A 26,656-nucleotide genomic window follows, 5' to 3' on the forward strand; every position below is an offset into this window, starting at 1 on the left:
TGCATCACATTCAGCTGTTGATCAGGACTAAGGTGTTCCGCCATGGCCATTCAATTTTGCTGAAAAATTGGTGCGCTGGTCTGTTGAGGTCGGCCTCCAGACGGTCAAGGCGACTGTCGACAGAGGGGAAGTGGTGGTCCATGTGGTTAAAACCGTGTTCCATGAGGGCAAAACCGCTTTCCACACTGTCTGACAGCGCCTTGAGGCTGTTCTGAAAGGCTGTGCTCAAGTGCATGAACTCGGGCATGACATTCCAGTCCAAGGCTTTCTGCCGCTGTCAGGAAGTGCCTGAAAAACCAGTGACAGAGACCTAGGACAGGGGAAGACCTGACATACCAGCTTCATGGTCTCCAGTTGTCTGTGTTGCCGACCTGCAAGCAGCTTCCTGGCTGTCGGATAGCTGGGACAGGTCCGAGGTCTTTCGATGAAGAACCGCTCCAGGGACAGGTTGCAGGGTGCTGCTCCAGGTGCTGTGAAAGGAAAAGAAAAAACATTAGTATCATGCATTTAAAAGCACCAAGTGCTGTGGAATAGAAAAGCACAGAGTAAAAACAATACAATACAACAAAATACTTACTCTCTGGTGGCAAGGACCGGTCTTAGGAATGCCAACTCCCGATAATAGCGGTATTTTCTTCTGGTCCTTGCCGCTGAACCACTGCGAACCTGGCCCTCATCAAGAACATCCCTGTTGAAGCGGTCCTTCGTCGAGCGCCAACGGGTTCTGACTTTGTTCACTGTGGGAATAACAAAGAAAAAAAATTATGCAATGCACTGATGGCAAAATCTCTATCATCACACACCTGTGTGAACATGGCCAAAAGTCAATGTGGCATCACAGAGCAATACAATAAAAACTACACTCACTATTGACCATGATAACACAATTGTGTACCATGCTGGAATATATCTAGCATGACACACACCTGTGTCATCACGGACAATAGTCTGGGGCATCACAAAGCATTGAAATACTTACTAAACTCCTTTTTTCCCCCATTGAGAAGCGTTGTACAAGCCTTCCATCAGCACTGCGGCCACCTCATTCCATAGCTGCTGGGTCACCACCTTTTCCGCATGCTGCTGGTCACAGCTGTCCCACAACGGGACACGCTCCTGGACCAGGTGGATCAGGGCCTCGTCCAGAACGATGTCTTCATTCCATTAAGGAACCTATTTAAAAAAAGAAAAAACCGGATTACTTACCGGTAATACTCTTTTGTAGAGTCCACGACAGCACCCACTGAGAGAGGGGATCCGCCCCTGGAACAGGAAACCTACAGAGAGATAAATGGGGCGGTCCCCCTCGCTCCCTCAGTTTGTGTTACCGAGAACAACAGAGGAACCGCCATACATGTTTTAGTCAATTTATTTGGGCAATTCATCTATCTTACCCCTATGTAGTTTTAGGTTTACTAAGTTTAATCACATATCTAACTTAAATCACAATCTCCACCACCAAGGAGACCCATGTGTGAAAAATTCTTACTGGAGGGAAGTGAGCGGGTGCTGTCGTGGACTCTATACAAAAGAGTATTACCGGTAAGTAATCCGGTTTTTCCTCTTCGCCACGACAGCACCCACTGAGAGATTTCCAGAGATAATCACTTGGGCGGGCACACCGTGTTAAGGACTGACCTACCAAAAGTTAGATCCTCGGTAGAGGACAAATCTAGTCTATAGTGACTATAAAAGGTAGATGGAGAAGACCAGGTTGCATCCTTACATATTTGTTCAATTGGGACGTTCGCCCTCTTGGCCCAGGAGGATGATATGGCTCTAGTGGAGTGCGCCTTAATCCCCAGTGGAGGGTCTTCTCCTTCTGTCAGATACGCCATTGTGATCGCATCTCTAATCCATCTGGATATTGTGCCTGATGTAACTGCAGACCCCTTCCTGCTGCCCTGGAATGAGACAAAAAGAGACCTACTCTGCCTCCAGGGACTGGTCCTATCTAGATAGGCTAGCACGGCTCTTTTCACATCTAAGGTGTGATATTTCTCCTCATCCTGTGTTGACGGGTTCTCATAGAATGAAGGTAGGCATATCTCTTGAGACCTATGAAATTTAGTTGCCCGTTTGGGCAGGTAGGACGGGTCCGTCTTTAAAATGAGACTGTCTCGTGTTGTTAACAGGAACGGTGGGTCTACTGACAGAGCATGAAGATCACTCACTCTCCTGGCCGATACTAAGGCCACCAGCATAGCCGTTTTCAATGAGAGGGACTTTACTGATGCTGAGCTTATGGGCTCAAATGGTGCCTGAGTGAAGGCATCCAAAACTAGAGTAAGGTTCCACGCTGGTAGCCAAGGCACATGCACCGGTTCTGCTCGTTGACAAGCCGAGATAAACCGAGTCACCCATCTATTTGCTGCCACGTTATAGTTAAACAGGGCTCCTAGGGCTGACACGTGGACCTTAAGCGTGTTTACTGAGAGTCTCAGTTCTCGGCCTTTTTGTAGAAACTCTAGAATGGCCGTAATGGGTACTTCACCAGCTAGTTTTGTTGGGTGAAAGGCCAGGAACTTCCTCCACACCTTAGCATATATTTTTGTCGTGGACTCCTTCCTGCTTTGTAGCAGGGTATTGATTAGGTTCTTTGAGAAACCCTTCTGCCTCAGTAGCTCCCTTTCAAATTCCAGGCCGCAAGGTGCAGGGCTTTGGCCTCTGGATGGTAGCAGGGTCCCTGCGAGAGAAGATTCTGGTGCAGCGGCAGGATCCACGGGTCGGTTACCGCCATGGCTCTCAGCCATGAAAACCACGGTCTTTTTGGCCAAAATGGGGCTATCAAGATGACCCTCGCCCTCTCCTGTCTTATTTTCCTGACTGTTGGTAGTAGCACCATTGGAGGGAAGGCATAGGCTAGTTTGAATGCCCAGGGTGCTTGGAGGGCATCTAGAATGTCTGGGTTGTCCGACCTGTAGAGAGAAGCAAACCTTTTTACGCGCCTGTTGGCTCTGGTTGCGAATAGGTCTATCTCCGGTCTGCCCCATTCTGACGCTATCATTTCGAAGACATCTCTGCTGAGGACCCACTCTCCCTGGTATAGGGCCTGGCGACTGAGATAGTCTGCTCGGGAGTTGTCCACTCCTCTTATATGGAGCGCTGACAAGGAGAGAAGATGGACCTCGGCCATCTCCAGAATCTTTCCCGCGATAGACATCAGTGGCATTGACCGCGTGCCTCCTTGCCGGTTTATATAGGCCACTGCGGTGGTATTGTCTGTCTGGATCTTTACGTGGGCGCCTCTTAACTGCGGGAGAAAGTAGGATATCGCGTAAAAAAAAAAAAAAAAAAAAAAAAAAAAAAAAAAAAAAAAAAAAAAAATCGCTGTTAGCTCCTTTACATTAGAGGAGGCCTCTATTTCATTCTCACGCCACCAGCCTTGTACCATGTGCTCCTCTAGGTGGGCTCCCCAACCTAAGGGGCTGGCATCCGTGGTGAGTATCTTGGAGGGAGTCACCCACCACTGTACTCCCTTCGATAGATTGGAAGGAATTAACCACCATTTTAGGGATTCAACCACCTCGGGCGATAGGGACATCTTCCCTTCCAGCCGCCCCTGCAGTCTGTCTCCTGCAGAATAGCCCACTGTAGTTCTCTGGAGTGGAACTGAGCCCATTGCACCGCTGGAATGCACAATATCAGAGACCCCAGCAAGGACATGCCCTGTCTCAATGATATTACGGGTCCTCCTGTAGTATTCTGTACTTTATCGATTATGGCCATTACTTTGGCGTTTGGCAGAAAGCACTCCTCAGTTACGGAGTCCACTTGCAGGCCCAAAAACCTTTGACAGGTCACTGGCTCTAGTCTGGACTTCTCCCAGTTAATTAGCCAACCCAGTGTTTGTAGGGATGAGATAATCCTAGCTATTCTTGCTTCACACTGTGTAACAGAATTCCCCACTATGAGTAGGTCGTCTAAGTAAGGGACAACTAGGGTGTCATTCAGCCTTACATACGACATTACTTCCAGCATTAATTTGGTAAATACCCCAGGAGCCATGGATAGCCCGAATGGCATTGCCGCAAACTGGAAATGCTGAATCCGACCTCTGAACCAGACTGCTACCCGCAGGAACCTCTGGTGCTCTCGATATATGGGGAGATGGTAGTAGGCGTCCTTTAGGTCCAAGACTGCCATATAACACCTGGGAAACAAAAGCTTTATTGCAGAATTAATCGACTCCATTTTAAACGACCTTAGTCTAAGGAAGGTATTAAGTTTCTTTAAATTTATTATAGTCCTGTAAGAGCCATCTGGTTTTGGGACTAAAAATAGAGGAGAATAAAAGCCCATCCCTATTTCGTTGTCTGGGACCTTTACTAAGACCTGTTTAGTTAGCAGTACCGCAATCTCCATCTCCAGTGCTTCCTGCTGTGATCGGGACTTCATAGAAGTCAATAAGAAGGAGTTCGGTGGATACCTAACGAATTCTAATTTTAGGCCTGATGATACAATATTTAGGGCCCACGGGTTTGATGTCACCTTCATCCATTGGCGGCTGAATCTTAATAGCCTGCCACCTACCGGTGTAACGGTTTTATCGGGATCTGTCTCCCCTGAAGGGACGTTTCCCGAATAGGTTGCCTCTTTGCTTGGGGTCCTTATTTCCCCAGTGGTCCTGGGGTCTAAAGTCCTTCTTTTTACCGAACGGCGGCTTCCTCTAGGCCCTCCTGTTGAACGGAACATACGGGTTAGGGAACCCCTTCTTCCTCTCCCCCGCTTTTGTCAAAATCTCATCCAGTTCCGTACCAAACAGGTACTTACCCTGGCAGGGTATAGCACACAGTCTAGTTTTTGTTTGTGTGTCTCCTTTCCACCCCTTCAACCATAAGGCCCGCCTGCCTGCATTGGTCAGTCCTGCTGCTCTAGCCGACAACCGGAGAGAGTCCGCGGAGGAGTCGGAGAGGAAGGCCGCTGCTCCCTTAATGAGGGGTATAGAGGAAAGAAGTCTACTCCTAGCTACTCCATTCTTAATATTGTCCTCCAAGTCGTTCAGCCACACCAACATTGATCTTGCCGTACACGTGGCTGCTATTGCGGGCTTAAAGGCTGCCGTACAAGCTTCCCAAGATCTTTTGAGGAATGTATCGGTCTTACGATCCGAAGAATCAGCCAAAGTTCCCGAATCCTCTACCGGCAAGGAGGATCTACGGGAGGTAGAGGCCACTGCCGCATCCACCTTGGGGGCTCTCGACCAGGCTGTTAACTCCTCATCGTCAAAGGGATACTTACGCTTTGACGTTAAGGGGAGGAAGGTTCTCTGACCTTGTTTCTCCCATTCCCTCTTAACTAGGTCTTTTACAGCTGGGACCACTGGGAATGCTCGGACCTTTTTACGGGAAATACCCGCAAACATTATGTCCTGAGGGGTCTTGGGGTCCTTACTCTCTGGCAACCCCATGGTATTTCGGACAGACTTCACAAGATTACTGACACTGTCTGTGGGGAAACACGTCTGATCCTCGTCCTCTGAGGAAAGGTATTCCTGGGACTTATCGGAATCTAGTTCTCCGGTATCTGACGGCGACTTTGACGCCAGCGAGACTCCTCCTTTAGGCGAACATATTTCTCTCACGGAGGAGTGACCCCCTAGACTACTGGAACCGCCTAAGGCCCGTAGTTCCTCTCTTATCATTGCCCGGATATCCTCCTTCTTTCATGAGGATTCCTCCTGTAAGGCCTCCTCAATACATGATTGGCATAATCTCTTTGGGTGGCCATCCGGGAGGGGCTGCGAACATAAGGCACACTCTCTATGTTTCGCCTTCTCTGTTCTTTTAGCCTAAAAGGGGGTATGGACCAGAAAGAGAAGGCTATCAATTATCTATCCTGACCAAAAAAAACACTCACCCGTGAATTTCGTCAGCAACTACCGGCTGCGGTGTCCGAGACCCAGGCTGAGGCGAGGCATGGGACAACTTCTTTTCCTTACGTTTCTTCTCTAACGGCTCATCTTGCCTGGAAGGTCCACTGGATTCCTTCCTAGAGCTGCCACTTTTTCTGGTGCTATTGGTTCTCCTTGTAGCACTGCTCTGTCTACTGCCAAGTGGGGATACCACTAGCTGACCTAATGGGAGCGAAGCTGGGTCATCCAAGGACGACATGACTGCGCACTAGCGCTGTGTCTGGGGCTTGCTTTTAAAGCCTTTGCCATAGCTGCTCCTCCTTCTCTTTTTTTTTTTTTTTTTCCCCTCTTCGTCCCATTTTTTTTTTTTTTTTTCCCCCTTTCTCCCCCTACTGCGCATGCGCGGGCGTTTTCCCGCGGTCTCTGCCTTCAGCCTGATCCCGGAAGTCCTCCTCCACTTCCGTGTTGCCTCTCCTGGAGCGCTGGGTCACCGCAAATAGTGATGCGGCCGGCGACACCGCGCGTCTGCGCCCCCCCTCCACGCACGGGGTCCTTCTCCTGCCGCAGGTATGACTCCCAGCGGCACCGCTCAGCACACACGCTCAAGCCCTTCTGCCACTCAGGGGGGGGCGCGCGGCCTCAGTATGCCCAGATGGCGTTAGTAATGGGTTTTCCCCCCCTGGGTGGGGGGGTTGTATAGCCATGCCCCCAGTGAGCTTTGGCACCACTGTCGCCTCCAGCCTCACCTGCATTACACCAGCTCTGGGGGGGGGGGAAATACACCTCTCCGCCCGACGCTGCCTCCGGTCCTGGGGCCCCTGCTGCTCATATTCTGCACGCAGGCGGCTACCAGATCAGGCATCCTCTTCTGCGGGTTCCTTTCCAGGAACAGGAAACCAAACTGAGGGAGCGAGGGGGACCGCCCCATTTATCTCTCTGTAGGTTTCCTGTTCCGGGGGCGGATCCCCTCTCTCAGTGGGTGCTGTTGTGGCGAAGAGGAAAAAACAATCTTGGAAAGATTTGTAAATGAAAAAGATACAGAAAAGAAGAAAGATTGAAGATGAAAAACAGGACAGAAAAATAGGCAGGGGGAAAAAAAAAAAAAAAAAACGGACAAAAAGTCAGTCTATACTTACAGGCTGTCTCACCGCCGGCACTTGGCTGTTCCTGCACTTCGTCCTCTGAAACCATGCCCGATGTCTGAAAAAAAAAAAAAAAAAAAAAAAAAAAATAGTAATTTGCCACATGTGCAGATGAACAGCCAATACTTACCCAAAATGTAGGGCAGGAAGATACTCACTTCACACTCTGCTTGGGCCACTTCACCCCGGGACGGTGTGTACTCCGATCCAGAAGACATACTGCAATAAAAGAATAAATACATTAGTAGAGAATACATTTTTTTAAAAGGACAGGCAGGCATTTGGTTAGAATACTCACATTCTTGATGTTGCTGCATTCAGTATCACACAGGAGAGGATTAGATACACGGCTCAGCAGTCGGTATCACACAGGAGAGGATTAGATACACGGCTCAGCAGACAGTATCACACAGGAGAGGATTAGATACACGGCTCAGCAGACAGTATCACACAGGAGAGGATTAGATACACGGCTCAGCAGTCAGTATCACACAGGATAGGATTAGATACACGGCTCAGCAGTCAGTATCACACAGGAGAGGATTAGATACACAGCTCAGCAATCGGTATCACACAGGAGAGGATTAGATACACGGCTCAGCTGTCAGTATCACACAGGAGAGGATTAGATACACAGCTCAGCAGTCAGTATCACACAGGAGAGGATTAGATACACAGCTCAGCAGTCAGTATCACACAGGAGAGGATTAGATACACAGCTCAGCAGTCAGTATCACACAGGAGAGGATTAGATACACAGCTCAGCAGTCAGTATCACACAGGAGAGGATTAGATACACGGCTCAGCAGACAGTATCACACAGGAGAGGATTAGATACACAGCTCAGCAGTCAGTATCACACAGGAGAGGATTAGATACACAGCTCAGCAGTCAGTATCACACAGGGGATGATTAGATACACAGCTCAGCAGACAGTATCACACAGGAGAGGATTAGATACACGGCTCAGCAGACAGTATCACACAGGAGAGGATTAGATACACAGCTCAGCAGTCAGTATCACACAGGAGAGGATTAGATACACAGCTCAGCAGTCAGTATCACACAGGAGAGGATTAGATACACAGCTCAGCAGTCAGTATCACACAGGAGAGGATTAGATACACAGCTCAGCAGTCAGTATCACACAGGGGATGATTAGATACACAGCTCAGCAGACAGTATCACACAGGAGAGGATTAGATACACGGCTCAGCAGACAGTATCACACAGGAGAGGATTAGATACACAGCTCAGCAGTCAGTATCACACAGGAGAGGATTAGATACACAGCTCAGCAGACAGTATCACACAGGAGAGGATTAGATACACAGCTCAGCAGTCAGTATCACACAGGAGAGGATTAGATACACAGCTCAGCAGTCAGTATCACACAGGGGATGATTAGATACACAGCTCAGCAGACAGTATCACACAGGAGAGGATTAGATACACGGCTCAGCAGACAGTATCACACAGGAGAGGATTACAGGTATTAGATGTGTGATACATTATACAACCCCTGGCAAACAATATGGAATCTCCGGCCTTGGAGGACGATCATTCAGTTGTTTAATTTTGAAGGGAAACAGCCGATCACAGACACGGAACAAAACGTCAATTCCAATGGCAACTTTCTGGCTTTAAGAAACACTAGAAGATAAAACTGTAATAGATAATGTATCTATTATCTATCTTTCTGTCTGTGAATCCGCCTAATATCTTTCTTTCCCTCAATGTTGGATACAGATAAGTTTTATTGGATGGAGTAAATCGCCGGTCACATCTCTCTCAGTAGAAGCATGAAATCTCGTGTGTTTTCTCCATGCCGGGTCGCCGTCTCCTTATTTTTCTGGACAAAATACACAGACGGACAAAACCTTTTTTTAGAGCCCACAACCCTTCACACCCCCACAATAAGGTCCTGGGATCTGTGAGGCGGCGCTGTCATTTACTTGGGGAATTCTCGCTTGGCAGCGAACAAAACACATCCGGCCGGGTTTTCCATCAAACATCGCAGTCCATGTGGTTTATTATGCAGCATAAACCGACAGGAGCAATCACCAAAACTTCACATAAACAGCAGAGCGTCCAGCATGGCTTCCCCCTGTAATCCCAGTGTTCACCCAGGGTGCTCAATGTCCAGCATACATTCTCTCTCAGCCTCATCTCTCACCCACGTCAGGGTCTCCACATGGTTCCGTCACTCAGGCTGCAGGCGTCCATATCACTCCAGGGAACTTTCAGGCTCTGCAGCCATTACACACAGCCACACACCGGCTGTTAGGCAGGAGACAGTCCTACGCACGGGACCTTCCGCTCTGGACCAACCAGGTCCCTGCATTCACCACATGTGACCTACCCTGGCCACATTATATGGTCTATAGCCACGCCCACCGGGTCACGTGACTACGACCTCATCACAGGTCCTTCAGGCATTTTCTCACTCTTTACAACCGTGCTTTAAACACACCCCCTGGGTGGGTTTGTAGGTAACCAGGCCCCCCCTACTCTCTAGTTACCTGGAGACTTCTCCCTCACTTAGTAGCGCAGCACCTCAGCAATGTCCTTGCTGATCACACATACACAAGTCTCCATCTCAAAGCCGCCCACTTTGAGATACATAACGGCCACTCAACACTCTGCCATTCATCCTTTCTCCAGGGACCTCCACACAGCGCCCCCTAGCAGACACAGTGGTTACTACACCACAGATCACAGACATTGAAATTAAACAGCTTGTTCAGTAAGATAGACATTTTTTGGCCACAGCGATAAAACACAGATAAGGCAAATTTCACATTAGTGTTTTTTTGTGCAGCGCATCATGCACAATAGAAGTGCATGCAAAAATGCATCATGCATTTTTGCATGCGTTTGCGTTTCTTATTTGCATTCATTCTCCAGTGTGTAGACATGTTTTTACTCTTAAAACGCATGCTCACAGAAACGAAGGCTTACGCATGTCCATGCACACGCCTGCGTTCCTATAGACTGTAATGTGTGTTTTTGATGCATTCCATGCGCAAGCGAACTCATGCTTTTTTTTAACGCCGTTGGATGGACCCAAAAATGCAACAGGTTGCGTCTGGTGTATCTAGACACACGCCTGAAAAAAACGCATGCGCACGAAAACGCAGCCGAATGCATGCAAACGCAGGACCATGTGCACACCATGTTAAGCATAGGTGCGCATGGCGCATGTGCACGGATGCACATGATGCGCTGCGCAAAAACGCTAATGTGAAACCAGCCCAACGTTACTACTTAGGACCCCGGCATCACTGCAGCCAAACACAAAGCTCAGCGGTTTGTGCTGGACCCGAGGAAGATGAGCTCTACTTTACAGGGGTAAAAGCATTTGGGGACAACTTTTCTTAAAGTAGATGTGGAGACTTGAGGGTCAGTGGGCGCTCTCGTCCGCTGGCTGAGGGGTCTTTATAAAGGCTGCATGGACCAGGGCTCATCCCACCTAATGCCCACACTCCTTCTCATGGGCAGAATACTCCTCAGATAACACAGGGCGAGGGTAAAACTGTGCAGCTATAGTTTACTGAGCCACCAGCAGACAAGAACATATAGAACAGTCCCAGTAAATATCCAAGATCATGCAAAAGATAATAGATAATACAGGGTGGGCCATTTATAGGGATAGACCTGAGTGGGTCATTTATAAAGTTGGATCCAAAATGGCCAACTTCAAAATGGCCGCCATGGTCACCACCCATCTTGAAAAGTTTCCCCCTCCCATATACTAATGTGTCACAAACAGGAAGTTGATATCACCAACTATTCCCATTTTATTTAGGTGTAGCCATATACATGGCCCACCCTGTAGATAGCTAATCTATATATATAATTGGCTTAAATTGTCTGTCATCCACTTCCGTCTGGATGTCCCCGAATCCCACAATCCACTGCACCACACCGGAATTATGCCGACTGCCATTTTGGTACAACCAAGTGATGCCGCTCGGATACAGTACGCAGCTGTGATCCAGAAAGCACCGCCGCTGGGATCCCAGCTGTCGCTCAGATCCAGGCCACCGCTGTGATCCCAACCACTGCTGGGATCCCAGCTGCCGCTCGGATCCAAGCCACTGCTGCGATTCCAACCGCCCCTGGGATCCCAGCTGCTGCTCGGATAAAGGCCGCCACTGCGATCATGAGGCTGTGAAAGGGGTGTAATGAGGGGGTGTAATAAAGGGGGTATAATGAATGGGTGTAATGAGAGGGGAGTAATGAGAGGGATGCCACCACAGGACCCCCGCCAGGACCCACTGCCTGACTACACGTGCCGGATCCCGCCGCTGCCTGCCCACCTACTCTGTGCAGTCACAGCCGGCAGGAAAGACTGCGGCTTGTGCTGGAGATTGAGTGCAGCCACCCTCTGGTGGCGCCGCACACCATCTCCAGCACAACTGCAAAACACCATCTTACATGCCGGTTGTGACTGCATGGAATTGGGAGGGCCACCACCCCCAGCGCCACAAAGCTGCCCCCATCGAGATGTTACTGCCCTCCCGATGCTATCGCACATCTAGTAGATAGATAATAGATTATTGATATATAATAGATAGATAAATAGATAAAGACAAAAAATGGGAAGCAGCTTTCCAAAAATTACTTGAAGAGTAAAGTGGACTTTATTGGATCCACATGGCGTGGTGACGTTTCGGCTCCCAAGAGCCTTTATCCTGCATGATCCCCCTTACTCTTGAAATAATTTTTGGAGTGCTACTGACCATTTTTCATTTTTATATATTTGACAAGTATACAGATTGTTTGCAGGGAGGCCTGTGCACCCACCTATTTGGAAAGTGTTCTGCTCTATTTTTTTCTAAAATAGATAAATAAATAGATAGATAGATATATACCGTATTTTTCGGACTGTAAGATGCACCGGACCATAAGACGCACCCCAAATTTTCAGAAGGAAAATAGGGAAAAAAATAATGTGTCAAATGGGGGTCAATCTTAGTCCAAATTCAGCTTACCAGGGAAGGGATCTGGCACAGGTGGAGGATTGGTCACAGGGGTCATTCAGTGGTCCAGGCTGGCGCGGTGGCGGCAGCTCTGTGCTGGGGCAGGTGGGCTGTACTGAGGCAGTTTGGTTGTGCTGGGGCAGGTGGGCTGTGCTGTGCTGGGGGAGGTGGGCTGTGCTGGGGGAGGTGGTCTGTGCTGGGGTAGCTGGGCAGTGCTGGGGCAGCTGGGCTGTGCTGTGGCCGCTGGGCTGTGCTGGGGCAGGTGGACTGCGCTAGGGAAGCTGGGCTGTGCTGAGGGAGGTGGGCTGTGCTGTGCTGGGGCAGCTGGGCTGTGCTAGGGCAGCTGGGCTGTGCTAGAGCAGCTGGGCTGTGCTGGGGCAGCTGGGCTGTGCTGGGGCATGTGGGCTGTGCTGGGGTAGGTGGGCTGTGGTGTGGTGGTGGTGGCGGGATGTGCTCCGGTGCAGGGGCGGCGGATCCGATGCAGGAGCAGCGGCTCCGCCAGCATTTCCTCAAAGCCCGTAGGCCATCGCACATCTGTTGCTGGCTGCTGCCATGTTGCGGTGGCCTCCGGGAACATGGATGCCGGGAAGATGGCCGCCGGTCCGGGGATAGCGCATGCTCAGGTTCAGATCTCGTCCCGAGATCTCGGGAGACGAGATGCAAATCTTGGCAATGAGATCTCATCCCGAGATCTCGGGACAAGATCTGAACCTGAGCATGCGCCGTCCCCGGACCGGCGGCCATCTTCTCGGCATCCATGTTCCCGGAGGCGACCGCAACATGGCAGCAGCCAGCAACAGATGTGCGAGGGCCTCTGGACTTTGAGGAAATGCCGGCGGAGCCCCGAGAGCCGCTACCCCTGCACCGGAGCATAGCCCGCTGCCACCACCGCACCACAGAGCCCCGTGGCACCAGCACCAGCCACCAGCCATGGTCGCAAGTAAGTATATTGCGACCATAAGACGCACCCCCCACTTTCCCAAAAAATTTTGGGGGAAAAAGTGCGTCTTATGGTCCGAAAAATACGGTAATAGATAGATAACAGTTATTCTTCCCACAATAAAAGTAACACATTGTGAAATTTTCCTACAGACAGCGAGAGCTGCATAAAATGCCAAAACGACAAATGGCCAAATGAGAAGAAAGAACAATGTCTGCCTAAAGTGGTGGAGTTCATCTCTTACCAGAATGACACAATGGCTTCTGTATTCTCCTGTATCTCGGTCTTCGGATGTCTTGTGACCGGCTTCACTTTTGGGATATTTATTTCCTACCGGGACACTCCTATTGTGAGAGCCAATAACCGGAACCTGAGTTACCTCCTCCTGGTCTCCATATTTCTCAGCTTTCTCTCTGTGTTTTTGTTCCTTGGACGACCCAATGATGTAACTTGTAGATTACGTGAAACCAGTTTTGGATTTTTCTTCTCAGTAGCCGTCTCTTCACTTCTCGCCAAGACTGTCATGGTTTGTGTTGCTTTTAAGTCCACCAAGCCTGGAAGCACTTGGAGAAAATGGCTGAATGTCAAACTGCCCTATACCATAGTGTTGTTGTGTTCATCCCTTCAGGTTGTAATCTGTGCTTTCTGGTTGTCTATTTCTCCACCATTCCAAGATCTGGACGCTGAGTCTTATCCTGGGATTCTCATCATTCAGTGTAATGAAGGCTCAGATATCTGGTTCTACTCCATGTTGGGTTATCTGGGGCTCCTGGCAGCTGTGAACTTTGTCCTGGCTTTCTTGGTGAGGACATTACCGGACAGTTTCAATGAGGCAAAGTACATCACCTTCAGCATGCTGGTGTTCATCAGTGTCTGGATTTCCATGATCCCGGCTTATCTGAGCACCAGGGGGAAGACCATGGTGGCTGTGGAGATATTTGCAGTGATGGCTTCCAGTGCTGGACTTTTAGGTTGTGTGTTTTTCCCTAAATGCTTTATTATTTTGTTTAAATCTGGAATGAATAAAAAGACGGAGCTGCTCGGAAAAAGAAAGGAATGACTGCACAATATGAGGAACCACTGATAATAATGACTAATTCTGTACATTAATCCCATAGAAACCATTAAAAAGTAAGATGCAAGATTCTCTATCAACCTGTGCATGAAATAAACATTTACACATTTCTTATCCCGTTACCTCCAGTAATTGATGCATTTATCAGGACGTCCCATATTTGTATTAGAGTTTGGGAAATGTAGAAATTTCTCTGAGGTTTTGGTAAATTATCTGCTTCCTCCTTACAGAGAATCTTTTACCAGTTTCTCCATGATAAACCGGATTCATCATGGAATAGCGGCTGCAGAGCTGAGCACAACACAGCTTTTATCTTATAATGTCTCATCTCCATTGTGGAGATACGAGTTTAGAAATACAGGTTATAATTTATGAAGAGCCCAACTGGGCATCACCAGAGATTTTTTATCTGGGAGTGAGCAGGGAAAAAAAGGAATACGTCTCTAGAATGTCAAAAGAACATCTTTCTCCTATGATAGTAATGATAGATAGTCCTGCTCCCAACCCTGATCTCTGCCCAATATCTACTGCAGAGTGTGATTACAAACATCTTTAGCTTTCATCTCTCAGCAGTGAGTGTGGGAGGAGGAATTACAGCTGTACTGACCGTCCATTGAGGGGAGAGCTGCAACTGCTCCATTGGGCTTATAATAAATTATAGCCTAAACTTCACAACTAAAGTTGAGCGAAACGGGTCAAAAAAATTCTAAAGTCGCCGACTTTCACCAAAGTCGGGTTTCATGAAACGAAACTCGACCTTAGCGTGAAGTCAGCCACGAGGTCGGTGACCATCTCGCCAAAGTCACGTTTCAAAAGATGCTTTAGCGCCCTTTTTCAGCCAATCAGGAAGAACGGACACCGTGGGCAACGTGATGACATAGGCAGCAGTTACCACCACGTTTGTGAAGGGCATGCAAGTGATTGGCTTACTTTGTGGGGCGTCACAGGGGGTATAAAAGGGTGTGCACGCCGACCGCCATGTTACTCATGCTGATCTCAGAATAGGGAGAGCTGCTGCTGCTGCTGATTCTGTAGGGAGAGCGTTAGGCAGGGAAGAAGATACCAAAAATCACTTGTTGCTAGCGATTTTGCCTGTACAACACACCAGTTACTGTGCAGTGCAAGGTGAGGCTATATTTCGTTGCATCAGCTCTGTTGGTTATTAGGCTGCCTTTTAAGGCTCCCTGATAGCTGCATTGCTGTTTTCACACTGCTGAGCAAACTGCTTTTTTCAAAGCAATCCAAATTTTATTGTTTTGTCCTGGTGAGTTACTGAGCGTTCATTTTTTCACACACCGTACAGCGGTGTACGCTTCTCACACAGTACCGTGTACCGGATGTTATCACGGACAAATTGAAGCTATCTGTGTGTGACTCTGTAAGGAAAAGCCGAGGAGTTTGTCCGTTCTTATAGACCTACACTCTAGGGAGATTCCAATTCTGCCCAATTCTATGGTTCTAGAAAGTTTTACCCCCAGCAGTTTGCCCCCAGCAATTTGCCCCCAGCAGTTCGCCCCCAGCAGTTCGCCCCCAGTTACATTTCGTCCCCGTACGGTTCGCCCCCAGCAGTTCGCCCCCGGATTTTTCACCCCCAGATTTTTCACCCCTGGATGTTTCGCCCCCAGCAGTTCGCCCCTGGATTTTTCACCCCCAGCAGTTCGTCCCTGGATGTTTCACCCCAGCAGTTCGCCCCTGGATGTTTAGCCCCCAGCAGTTCACCCCTGGATTTTTCGCCCCCAGATTTTTCACCACCGGAAGTTCGCCCCCGGATGTTTCGCACCCTGGTAGTTTGCCCCCGGATGTGTGTACCCTGTTTTGCCCCCAAAATTTTGTGTTTGGATGTTTCGCCAGTTTGTCCTTGTGGTTCATGAATTCCCTTCCGTCATCAATTCACATGTCACATAAGTACTGTACAGAGTGCTGCACTTTTGAGACATTTTAAATCAACTGTTTCCATCTGTAAACCTCACAACTGATTGCATTATAGTGTCAGAGCATTTTGCCGCAATTTTAACAAGACATTTTCCAAAATGTTTCTGACACGTTTTTGTGTTACATAAACATAACATGAAAAAAATAAACGGATTTAAAAAATGTAGTGTGAATATGGCCTGATTTATGTGGGGAATGTAAACCACTCTAAAATCAAAACATTTTGTGAACTTTTACCTGACCCAGCACTGAGCTGCTTTTTTGCAAGTTTTGTTGCAGATGTAGCAATTTTCATGTCAGGTGTCCGGCAAGTTACATTAGACGAGCTCTTATTCCATCTTTACATCAGAATATAGCAGTGTCTGAAATCTCTACAGAGAGGTGTACTAGCACCAAACATCAGTCAGCTTCCACAGCATCCACTTTCTACAAGTATGAATTGAGTTCTATCCAAACGTGGGAAGAAGTTGGTCTACGAGAATCACATTTACGTATCTTCCAAACGGTCGGCTGACGATGTCCTTTCCATCTGGGTCTGTGAAAAACAGTTGACTTGCAAGTAACCAATCCCCACAACCACGCAGCACAAGCAGCAAGACCGGAAGCCATCCGACTTGTCAAAGAGGCGGTCACCAGGGCAAGGACAACACAGGAGACACCACCACAGATTCTCACAGAAGTCATTTCAGGAGCCCATTCTAATGTTGTAGCACTTCTCCCAAGGAAAGCATCACTGAAGAGGACAATGCGATTATCAAGGCAACGTGGCAATATTCCGTGGTTGCCCCAAACCCTTGATCAACTTGTTATTACCCAGGAGTTCCAGGGGATCAGTATTGATGGTATCCAGCAGCAGTTCCTTCTGCAGGACTCTGGTGAGCATTTAACATTTCCATTATATAGAATTATTGCAAAGTTTATGTTGCACAAATGTGAAAATTTATCTATTACAAAGTGCTGATATAGAATTATATATAGAATACTATGTGATTATTTTACCTTAAAGGGAAACTTTGAGGACAGTGTAATGTCGGGTGAGGCCTGCTGATTCCAACTATGCCTCACTTTTTTAGTTGCAGTCTGATTCTCTGCTCAGTCCTGCCTTTGAGAGGCAGTGGTCTGCCATGTTCATAAGCAGAGTGGTAACCTTGTCCACCAACCATGATTTGCAGGTATCCAGCCATAGTCAATCACAGCCAGAGGACGAGGTTGTCGCATCAGACCCTCATCACTAGATGTCAATTTTAGTGTAGAATTTCCTGCTATAAATTAGCTGCAGATTGTCTGCTGCAAGTCCTTAGTGAATGTGAATGGACCTTAAGGATTCATTAACATGTCTCCTAACCTCTGCCCTGCCCCTCTAGCCATGCCCCCTGCCAACAGCCTGAAATGAAGTTCCAATGCTGAATTAGTGCTGGGAAGAGGGTACACCATGCCCCGCTAGGTGCCGGTCACTTACCGGAACATGGCAGGTTAATATTCACCACCTGCTGCCAAACGCTGCTTTGATACAGGACCTGGAATGATGTATGCAATCATGTGATCGCTCACGCCTCAGGATCTGTATCGAAGCAGAGTGAGGAAAGCAGCGCAGTAGCAGCAGGCGGTATTAGTTTATCCTTGCCATGCTCCAGGAGGAGACAGGCACCTACTAGAGCATGACAGATCCAGGGGGCCCGCTGTTCATGGGCGCATTACACCCCTTGGCGGCAGGCCCCTGACGGCCCGAGGGCAGTGGCGTCCCCTGCCTACCTGGTAGGTACACCACTGCTGCACTGCAGGTCATTTTTTTTTAACTGTGCATCTTTTCATCAGCATGTGGATGGGATTTAGACCTTTCCGCTGCATATGACCCCGACCTAATGACCCGTTGAGTTAGTATGTTTTTTTCACAAATACTTCTTACACGTTTGCGTGTTTTTCCAGATGTAAACCTTTTATTATCATGGAATTCTGCATTTTGCTAGTTTCTGCCGCCGATATTCCTTTCACGACTTTGAAAATGTGACATTTTTGAATCTTGGAGGCATTTTTAAAGAGGAATATATCATTTTCCACTGGGACAATACATGTTGTAGAAAAAGCTATTGTTTAGCTCCTTCACACCAGATTTTGCTTCAATTTAATGTTTTTGTTATAAAATCAGAAAATCTGAAACTAAATGTGAGTTTTTAATGTGAGATATGAACAACGGATGCTTCTGATTAGGAAAATTTACTGTGAATTCATCCCAAAATTCTCTGTCGTGCATCCGCCCTTTTTGCACTGCACCGAGCGCACAAAAATGCACGTTTGGCGCACATGGGCGCAGCGCAAAATGGGCGGATGCACAGACAAAAGTGTACCAGTGCACGACCAGCATACCCAACGCTAAGAATAGGGTATGCTGATCGCATGCAGCTGACAGGAGGGGGCGCAGCCGGAGGCGGAGCTTAGCGGCGGCCCTGCGCTGCGCACAGTAATGCTAATGTGAAACTAGCCTAAGTGTCCAAGAAAAAATATGCAACTCCAGGTAGAGAAAAGTTAATTCATGTGGCACAAATGACCAGAGTACATATCAGAGATTTGAAAGCTAAGGTATAAGGAAGATATATAAAAGAAAAAGTGTTGCTACATTACCTTAAGTAGTGGAGGTACCCCATCGCGCGTTTCACATTTGCTTTTTCAAGGGGAGTGTGTTTTTTAATATAATCAGGTAAAATTACCATTGGGTATCTCTTATACAGGGTGCTGCTACCTCCTGGACTAGCGCGTCCACCCCGACGCGCGTTTCAGCTCCTTTCTCAAAGGGCCTGCTACCAACCATGTGTCTCCATTATTTATATCTCCCAGCCACAGCGTGGTATACCACGCGACCGGAAGTGACACTCACCACCCGGATGTGACGTGTCACATCCCAGTGGTAAGCGTTACTTCCAGTCGCGCGGACCAGAAGTGACCAAATTTATCTGATTATATTTGTGGAGTATTATTGTAATTATGGGTATGAGGGTTATTGCCAAGAAAGCGGCATTGTTTTATGGTGGACATCTAGATCATAATCTGTGATGTGGCCTATACACCTTGCGATATAATTATGGCTATATTAATATTTGTAGTAGTTTATTATTAGGGCTTTTTCAGTTCTGCCCCTTGTAGCTGCAATATATTGCTGGCAGTCCCTGTGTCTATCTGTTTTCGTGGTAGCTGTCTCTTCCTGGATTTGCGCGTTAATTATGAATTAATGAGTGACTGTGAGCAGTGAGTGTATCTGTACTCTCCTACTTCCCCAGTTTTGGCAGTATGGTTTTAATGAATTTGTTTCAATAAAAATGATATTTTTATACACACAAATAATTGCCTTGTGATCATCCTTTTTCCTATGGTTCTATGAGGTACCTGCAGACGCGGAGGGTCCTCTTCAGTCCTCTTCCATGCACTTCCACATTGTGTGAATGTCATCGTACCCGTGGGAATCCCTTTCATTATTCCTAGCTAGGGATTCCCTTGATCAAGGAGACTCTCCACACAGGTAGGGACCTCGGCAAAGGGGAGAGAAGTGATTTTTCTTTTTTGATGAGCAAACTCCAAACATTGCCTGTTTGGGGTCGGTGTGGTTGAACCCGAGCAGGCAATGTTCGATACGAAACCTGAACTTTCCAGATTGGGTTTGCTCATCACTAGAGTTGAGCGATACCGTCCGATACTTCAAAGTATCGTATCGGATGGTATCGGCCGATCTTTAAAAAAAGTATCGGTATCGCCGATTCCGATACCGGAAGTCCCATTCAAGTCTATGGGACTTCCGGTATCGGAATAAGAAAAACCCTTTCCTGCCCTTGTACAGCCTCTCTGGGGTCTGTACGGGCCTTTCGGGGGGCTGTGCCGGCCTGCCAGGGGGTCTGTGCAGGCTCCGGTGGTCTGTGCCGGCCTGCCGGTGGTCTGTGCAGGCTCCGGGGGGCTGTGCCGGCCTGCCGGGGGGCTGTGCCGGCCTGCCGGGGGGCTGTGCAGGCTCCGGGGGGCTGTGCCGGCCTGCCGGGGGGCTGTGCCGGCCTGCCGGGGGGCTGTGCCGGCCTGCCGGGGGGCTGTGCAGGCTCCGGGGGTCTGTGCAGGCATCGTCCGATGGGACTACAAGTCCCATCGGGCGATGCCTGCTACCATGACAGTGATTGACACATTAGCCAATGATGGGACAGTAGTAGTCCCATCATCCGGCTAATGTGTTAAATGTAAAAAAAAAAAAAAAAAAAAAATTACATGCTACATACATACAACATGCATACTACATACATGCTACATTCATACTACATACTACATACATGCTACATTCATACTACATGCAACATACATACTACATATATACTACATGCATGCTACATACATACTGCATGCTACATACATACCACATATATACTACATACATACTACATGCATGCTACATGCATGCTACATGCTACATACATAACACATATATACTACATGCATGCTACATACATACTACATGCTACATACTACATATATACTACATGCATGCTACATACTACATGCTACATACATACTACATATATACTACATGCATGCTACATACATACTGCATGCTACATGCATGCTACATACATACTACATACATACTACATGCTACATACATACTACATATATACTACATACATACTACATACATACTACATGCATGCTACATGCATGCTACATACATACCACATACATAACACATATATACTACATGCATGCTACATACATACTACATGCTACATACATACCATATACATACTACATGCATGCTACATACATGCTACATACATACTACATGCTACATACATACTACATATATACTACATGCATGCTACATACATACTACATGCTACATACATACTACATATATACTACATGCATGCTACATACATACTACATGCTACATACATACTACATATATACTACATGCATGCTACATACATACTGCATGCTACATGCATGCTACATACATACTACATACATACTACATGCTACATACATACCACATATATACTACATACATACAATACATTCATACAATACATACATAGACATACAGTACATATAACATAGAGTAACATACTTACCAATACTTGTCACATTGTTCCCCGAAGCCATTGTCTTTCCGGAATAAATATTAACATAACAAACCACAAAAATACTCACCCACGATCCGAAGCAGTCCACGAGTGTGTCCCACGACGATCTTGGGTAGAGAACTGCAGCATCAGCTGTTGCTGCCGTTCTCTACGAGCTGCAGAAATCCAATGACGGAAGGTAGGTATCCTTCCGCACTGTATTCCTCCGCCACTTAAAAAAAAAAAAAGTCCCTAGTCTCACTTTATGCCATTGCTGTGTGGGAAATTCCCACGCAGCAATGGCATAAAGTGAGACTAGGGACTTTTTTTTTTTTAAGTGGCGGAGGAATACAGTGCGGAAGGATACCTACCTTCCGTCATTGGATTCCTGCAGCCCGTAGAGAACGGCAGCATCATCTGATGCTGCAGTTCTCTACCCAAGATCGTCGTGGGACACACTCGTGGACTGCTTCGGATCGTGGGTGAGTATTTTTGTGGTTTGTTATGTTAATATTTATTCCGGAAAGACAATGGCTTCGGGGAACAATGTGACAAGTATTGGTAAGTATGTTACTCTATGTTATATGTACTGTATGTCTATGTATGTATTGTATGAATGTATTGTATGTATGTAGTATATATGTGGTATGTATGTAGCATGTAGTATGTATGTAGTATGTATGTAGCATGCATGTAGCATGTAGTATGTATGTAGCATGCATGTAGTATATATGTAGTATGTATGTAGCATGCATGTAGTATATATGTAGCATGTATGTAGTATGTATGTGGTATGTATGTAGCATGTAGTATGTATGTAGCATGCATGTAGTATATATGTAGTATGTATGTAGCATGTAGTATGTATGTAGTATGTATGTGGTATGTATGTAGCATGTAGTATGTATGTAGCATGCATGTAGTATATATGTAGTATGTAGTATGTATGTAGTATGTATGTGGTATGTATGTAGCATGTAGTATGTATGTAGCATGCATGTAGTATATATGTAGTATGTAGTATGTATGTAGTATGTATGTGGTATGTATGTAGCATGTAGTATGTATGTAGCATGCATGTAGCATGCATGTAGTATGTATGTAGCATGCATGTAGTATGTATGTAGCATGCATGTAGTATGTATGTAGTATGTATGTAGTATGTATGTAGCATGCAGTATGTATGTAGCATGTATGTAGTATGTATGTAGTATATATGTAGTATGTATGTAGCATGTAGTATGTATGTAGCATGTAGTATGTATGTAGCATGCATGTAGTATGTATGTAGCATGTATGTAGTATATATGTAGTATATATGTAGTATATATGTAGTATGTATGTAGCATGTAGTATGTATGTAGCATGCATGTAGTATGTATGTAGTATTTTTTTTTTTTTTTTTTTTTTTTTAACATTTAACACATTAGCCGGATGATGGGACTACTACTGTCCCATCATTGGCTAATGTGTCAATCACTGTCATGGTAGCAGGCATCGCCCGATGGGACTTGTAGTCCCATCGGACGATGCTTGCACAGACGCCCGGACATCAGCACAGCCCCCCGGCAGGCCGGCACAGCCCCCCGGCAGGCCGATACAGACCCCCACAGGGTGCACAGACCACCGGCAGGCCGGCACAGCCCCCCGGCAGGCCGGCAGAGACCCCGGGCAGTCCACACAGCCCCCCGGCAGGCCGGCACAGCCCCCCGGCAGGCCGGCAGAGACCCCCGGAAGGCCCGAAATGACGGCGCATCATGATGCGCACACACCGCGCATCATGATGACGTCAGGCCGTCAATCAACTGAACTTCCGATTCCGATGCCGAATTCCGATATTGAAAAAATATCGGAAGTCGGTATCGGAATTCCGATACAGCAAGTATCGGCCGATACCCGATACTTGCGGTATCGGAATGCTCAACACTACTCATCACTAGGTATAGTATGATATGTAATGGATGACAAAAAGAAGCCATTAAGTGTAACACCACTAGTACATGACAGTAAAATGATGGTCACCTGTCTTAGATCAGGGGTGTCAAACTCATATTCACCAAGGGCCACACCAATTTAATGGTTGTCCCCAAAGGGCTGTTTGTTACTGAGAGACCGGATGCACACAATCGAGTCCCGTCCAGAACATGCATTTCTCTGCACAGAGCAGTGCATGCCCCTGTATAAGGCATGTCACGGGGGATCAGCTCTTTACCAAGCATCCCTGGATCTCACTGAAATCACGGAGAGCTATGGCTGCAGCTTCCAGTCACTTGTCCTTGTCGTTGGTCCTCCTGAAAGCTGCTGATAAACAGCTGGTTCAATGCAGAATACAACTGGACCCTATTCTTGGCCAAATCTGAGGAATGGGCATCAATAGAAAAAGGGATCCTGAAGTGAGAATACCACTTTTATCTGCTGCCCCATTCTTTGGTGTACTGGCAGAGTGTTCTGTGAGGGCTAATCCCAACCCCCCCCTTCTGAAGACCTGATAAAGAGGTTCTGTAGAAGCTGGTTAACCACCACTTTAGTTCAGCAAAGCCAATATCTCAGTTCTGCAGAGATGTTTGGTGGGATTAACCCTGTAGTCAGTCAACAGTCCCGCTGCTTCCATACATAGCCTGCTTTAAGGGGGTATTCTCATGCCAAACAGCAAAATAAGGCAGCATGCTTTCAGCAATCATGTTGTGGTAAGCATGCTGCCGTTCTTCCCCTCCTGGTACTTACCTAGAGGTATTCTGCTCATCTTTGTCTGATCTTCTCCTGGCTGTGTGGGCTGGCGATCGCCATGCTGGATTCAGAGGCCATCATGAGTCCTCTCCTTCTTCCCAGTGTCCTCTTCTTCTGCCTGATCTCATCGCGGCATTGCGCATGCGCAGCAGTGCTTTGGTGACAGGAGAGGCATCCTGCCCCCTGGATTGACTGATGAATGGGGCAGGAGTGACGTCATGTCAGTGAGCGGCCAGGAGATAGTCGGCCTCACTGCCGCGGCATTCTTCATGCTTCATGGACCAGTGATCCAGGCAAGATGAAAAGACAGGAGAAGACTTCAAGGGGAACCACTAGACTGCACTCCGGGACCCAAGGAGCTGCAGCTGTGACAGGTAAGTATGTCAGTTTTTTTGTGTTCTAGGGTGATAATACTCCTTTAAGGCCAGCCAATAGAGCTGCTGAAAAGGCAGCCACAAGAATCCCCAGCAATTGGGGTCCTGTATATTTTACCATCAGGTATGTTCAGCCCTAGATGTTTTGTTCCCTGCATGTTGACCCCAAAAGCAGAGGGTGAAACATCTGGGGTCAAAATGCTAGGGGCAAAACATCAGATGGTGACACATCCAGGTACAAAATGCTGTAGGTGAAACATCCGGGGGCAAACTGCTGGGGGCAAAAAATCCAGGTGCGAAACATCTGGGGGCGAAACATCGGGGGGCGAACAGCTGGGGGAGAAACATCTGGGGGCAAACTGCTGGGGGCGAAACATCCGGGGGCAAACTGCTGGGGGCGAAACATCCGGGGGCAAACTGCTGGGGGCGAAACATCCAGGGGCAAACTGCTGGGGGCGAAACATCCGGGGGCGAACCGCTGGGGGTGAAACATCCGGGGGGCGAAACATCCGGGGGGCAAACTGCTGGGGGCATCCGGGGGCGAAACATCCGGGGGTGAACAGCTGGGGGCGAAACATTCGGGGGTGAATCATTCGGGGGTAAACTGCTGGGGGAGAAACATCCGGGGGGCAAACTGCTGGGGGCATCCGGGGGCGAAACATCCGGGGGTGAACTGCTGGGGGTGAAACACTCGGGGGTGAAACATTCGGGGGTAAACTGCTGGGGGGCAAAACATCCGGGGGCGAACTGCTGGGGGAGAAACATCTGGGGGTAAACTGCTGGGGGCGAAACATCCGGGGGAAAACTGCTGGGGGCGAAACATCTGGGGGCGAACTGCTGGGGCGAAACATCCGGGGGCGAACTGCTGGGGGCGAAACATCCGGGGGCGAACTGCTGGGGGCGAAACATCCGGGGGCGAACTGCTGGGGGCGAAACATCTGAGGGTGAAACATCCGGGGGGAAAACTGCTGCGGGCGAAACATCCGGGGGCGAACTGCTGGGGCGAAACATCCGGGGGCGAACTGCTGGGGGCAAAACATCTGGGGGCGAACTGCTGGAGGCGAAACATCCGGGGGGCGAACTGCTTGGGGAGAAACATCCGGGGGCGAAACATCCGGGGGCGAACTGCTGGGGGCGAACTGCTGGGGGCGAAACATCCGGGGGCGAACTTCTAGGGGCGAAACATCTGGGGGCGAACTCCTGGGGGCGAAACATCCGGGGGCGAACTGCTGGGGGCGAAACATCTGGGGGCGAAATCCTGGGGGCGAAACATCTGGGGGTGAACTGCTGGGGACTGCTGGGGGCGAAATGTGCGGGGGTGAAATGTGCAGGGGCGAAACCTCCTGGGGGCCAAATGCTGTGGACGAAATTTGCGGGCGTGAAATGTACCCGGGGCGAACTGCTGGGGGCGAACTGCTGTGGGTGAACTGCTGGGGACGAAACATCCAAATCCCCATTTCTATATACACCTTGTAGTTAGTCATGCACTAGGCAATTTCTGCCTATTACATTGTGGTGTAATCTGTCCTGGGCCAGAGACAATAGTTCAGCAGCCAAATTGAAGCTATCTGTGTGTGACTCTGTAAGAAAAAGCCGAGGAGTTTGTCCGTTCTTACAGACCTACACTCTAGGGAGATTCCAATTCTGCCCAATTCTATATACACCTTGTAGTTAGTCATACACTAGCCAATTTCTGCCTGTCACATTGCGGTGTAATCTCTACTGGGCCTGAGACAATAGTTCAGCGTCCTCCAATCTATAGTGAGATTCAAATTCTCACCAATACTCTATACAGCTTCTGCCTTCTCATACACCAGACAATTTCTGCCTGTCACATTGCGGAGTAATGTTAAATATTATTAGTTATGGATTTATATTAGTTATGGAGTTTAATTTCTTATTATACTCAGTTCTGTACATTGTCTTCCACTGACACTGCATGTACTATTTTAGCAAGTGGTAAATTTCAGCTCCACTACATATTTAAGTTTAGCTTGAGGTAAATGTCAAACTCCATATATACAGAGATCACGTGCTTTAAGAGACGAATATAATTCATGGCTCACTCTAGAGGTCGCTCGCTCCTTCCCTCACCATCATGAGTCACAGACGCAAGATGTCATCTCTGCACAGACATAACTGAACAGCTGGTATATAACTTTACTATGAAGAAGCCTAAGAGAGACAGAGGCCATTTGCCATGTGGAATCCCAGAGAAAGAAGGTGACAAGCTTTTGCTATGAACTAATGGACAATCTCTCTTTCACCTATTTTTATGTTTTTCTGTAAAAATCTTTTCTTTGATGGAAGAATCCAAATAAGCCACTATATTTTTATCTGGTAACTAGTCCTGAGTATTTTACGAGGTTAAGCATTATTTTACAAGCAATCTCTACTTGGCCTGAGACAATAGTTCAGCATCCTCCAATCTACAGTGAGCTTCAAATTCTCACCAATACTATATACAACTTCTGCCTTCTCATACACTAGCCAATTTCTGCCTGTCACATTGCGGTGTAATCTGTCCTGGGCCTGAGACA

At 47.8% G+C, this 26,656-nt stretch overlaps 2 protein-coding genes across 2 annotated transcripts in view; one reads left to right on the forward strand and one right to left on the reverse strand.

Moving 5' to 3' along the window:
- The window catches only part of LOC141058893 (vomeronasal type-2 receptor 26-like), a 48,197-nt gene extending 34,216 nt beyond the window's left edge, over positions 1-13,981 (forward strand). Inside the window, exon 3 of the mRNA XM_073555096.1 lies at positions 13,074-13,981. Coding sequence (XP_073411197.1) covers positions 13,074-13,981 — 908 coding nt within the window. The remainder of the gene's footprint in view (positions 1-13,073) is intronic.
- Positions 554-6,921, reverse strand: LOC141058885 (uncharacterized). Its single transcript, XM_073555091.1, has 2 exons — positions 980-6,921; positions 554-737 (listed from the first exon to the last, which is right to left on the reverse strand). The coding sequence occupies exon 1, from the start codon at positions 2,991-2,993 to the stop codon at positions 1,605-1,607; it is 1,389 nt and encodes a 462-aa protein (XP_073411192.1). The 5' UTR covers positions 2,994-6,921; the 3' UTR covers positions 554-737; positions 980-1,604.
- Positions 13,982-26,656: the final 12,675 nt, after the last annotated feature.

The sequence above is a fragment of the Dendrobates tinctorius genome, unplaced genomic scaffold (genome assembly GCF_039654945.1).
Source record: "Dendrobates tinctorius isolate UK_male_01 unplaced genomic scaffold, ASM3965494v1 ptg000216l, whole genome shotgun sequence".
Taxonomy (NCBI): domain Eukaryota; kingdom Metazoa; phylum Chordata; class Amphibia; order Anura; family Dendrobatidae; genus Dendrobates; species Dendrobates tinctorius.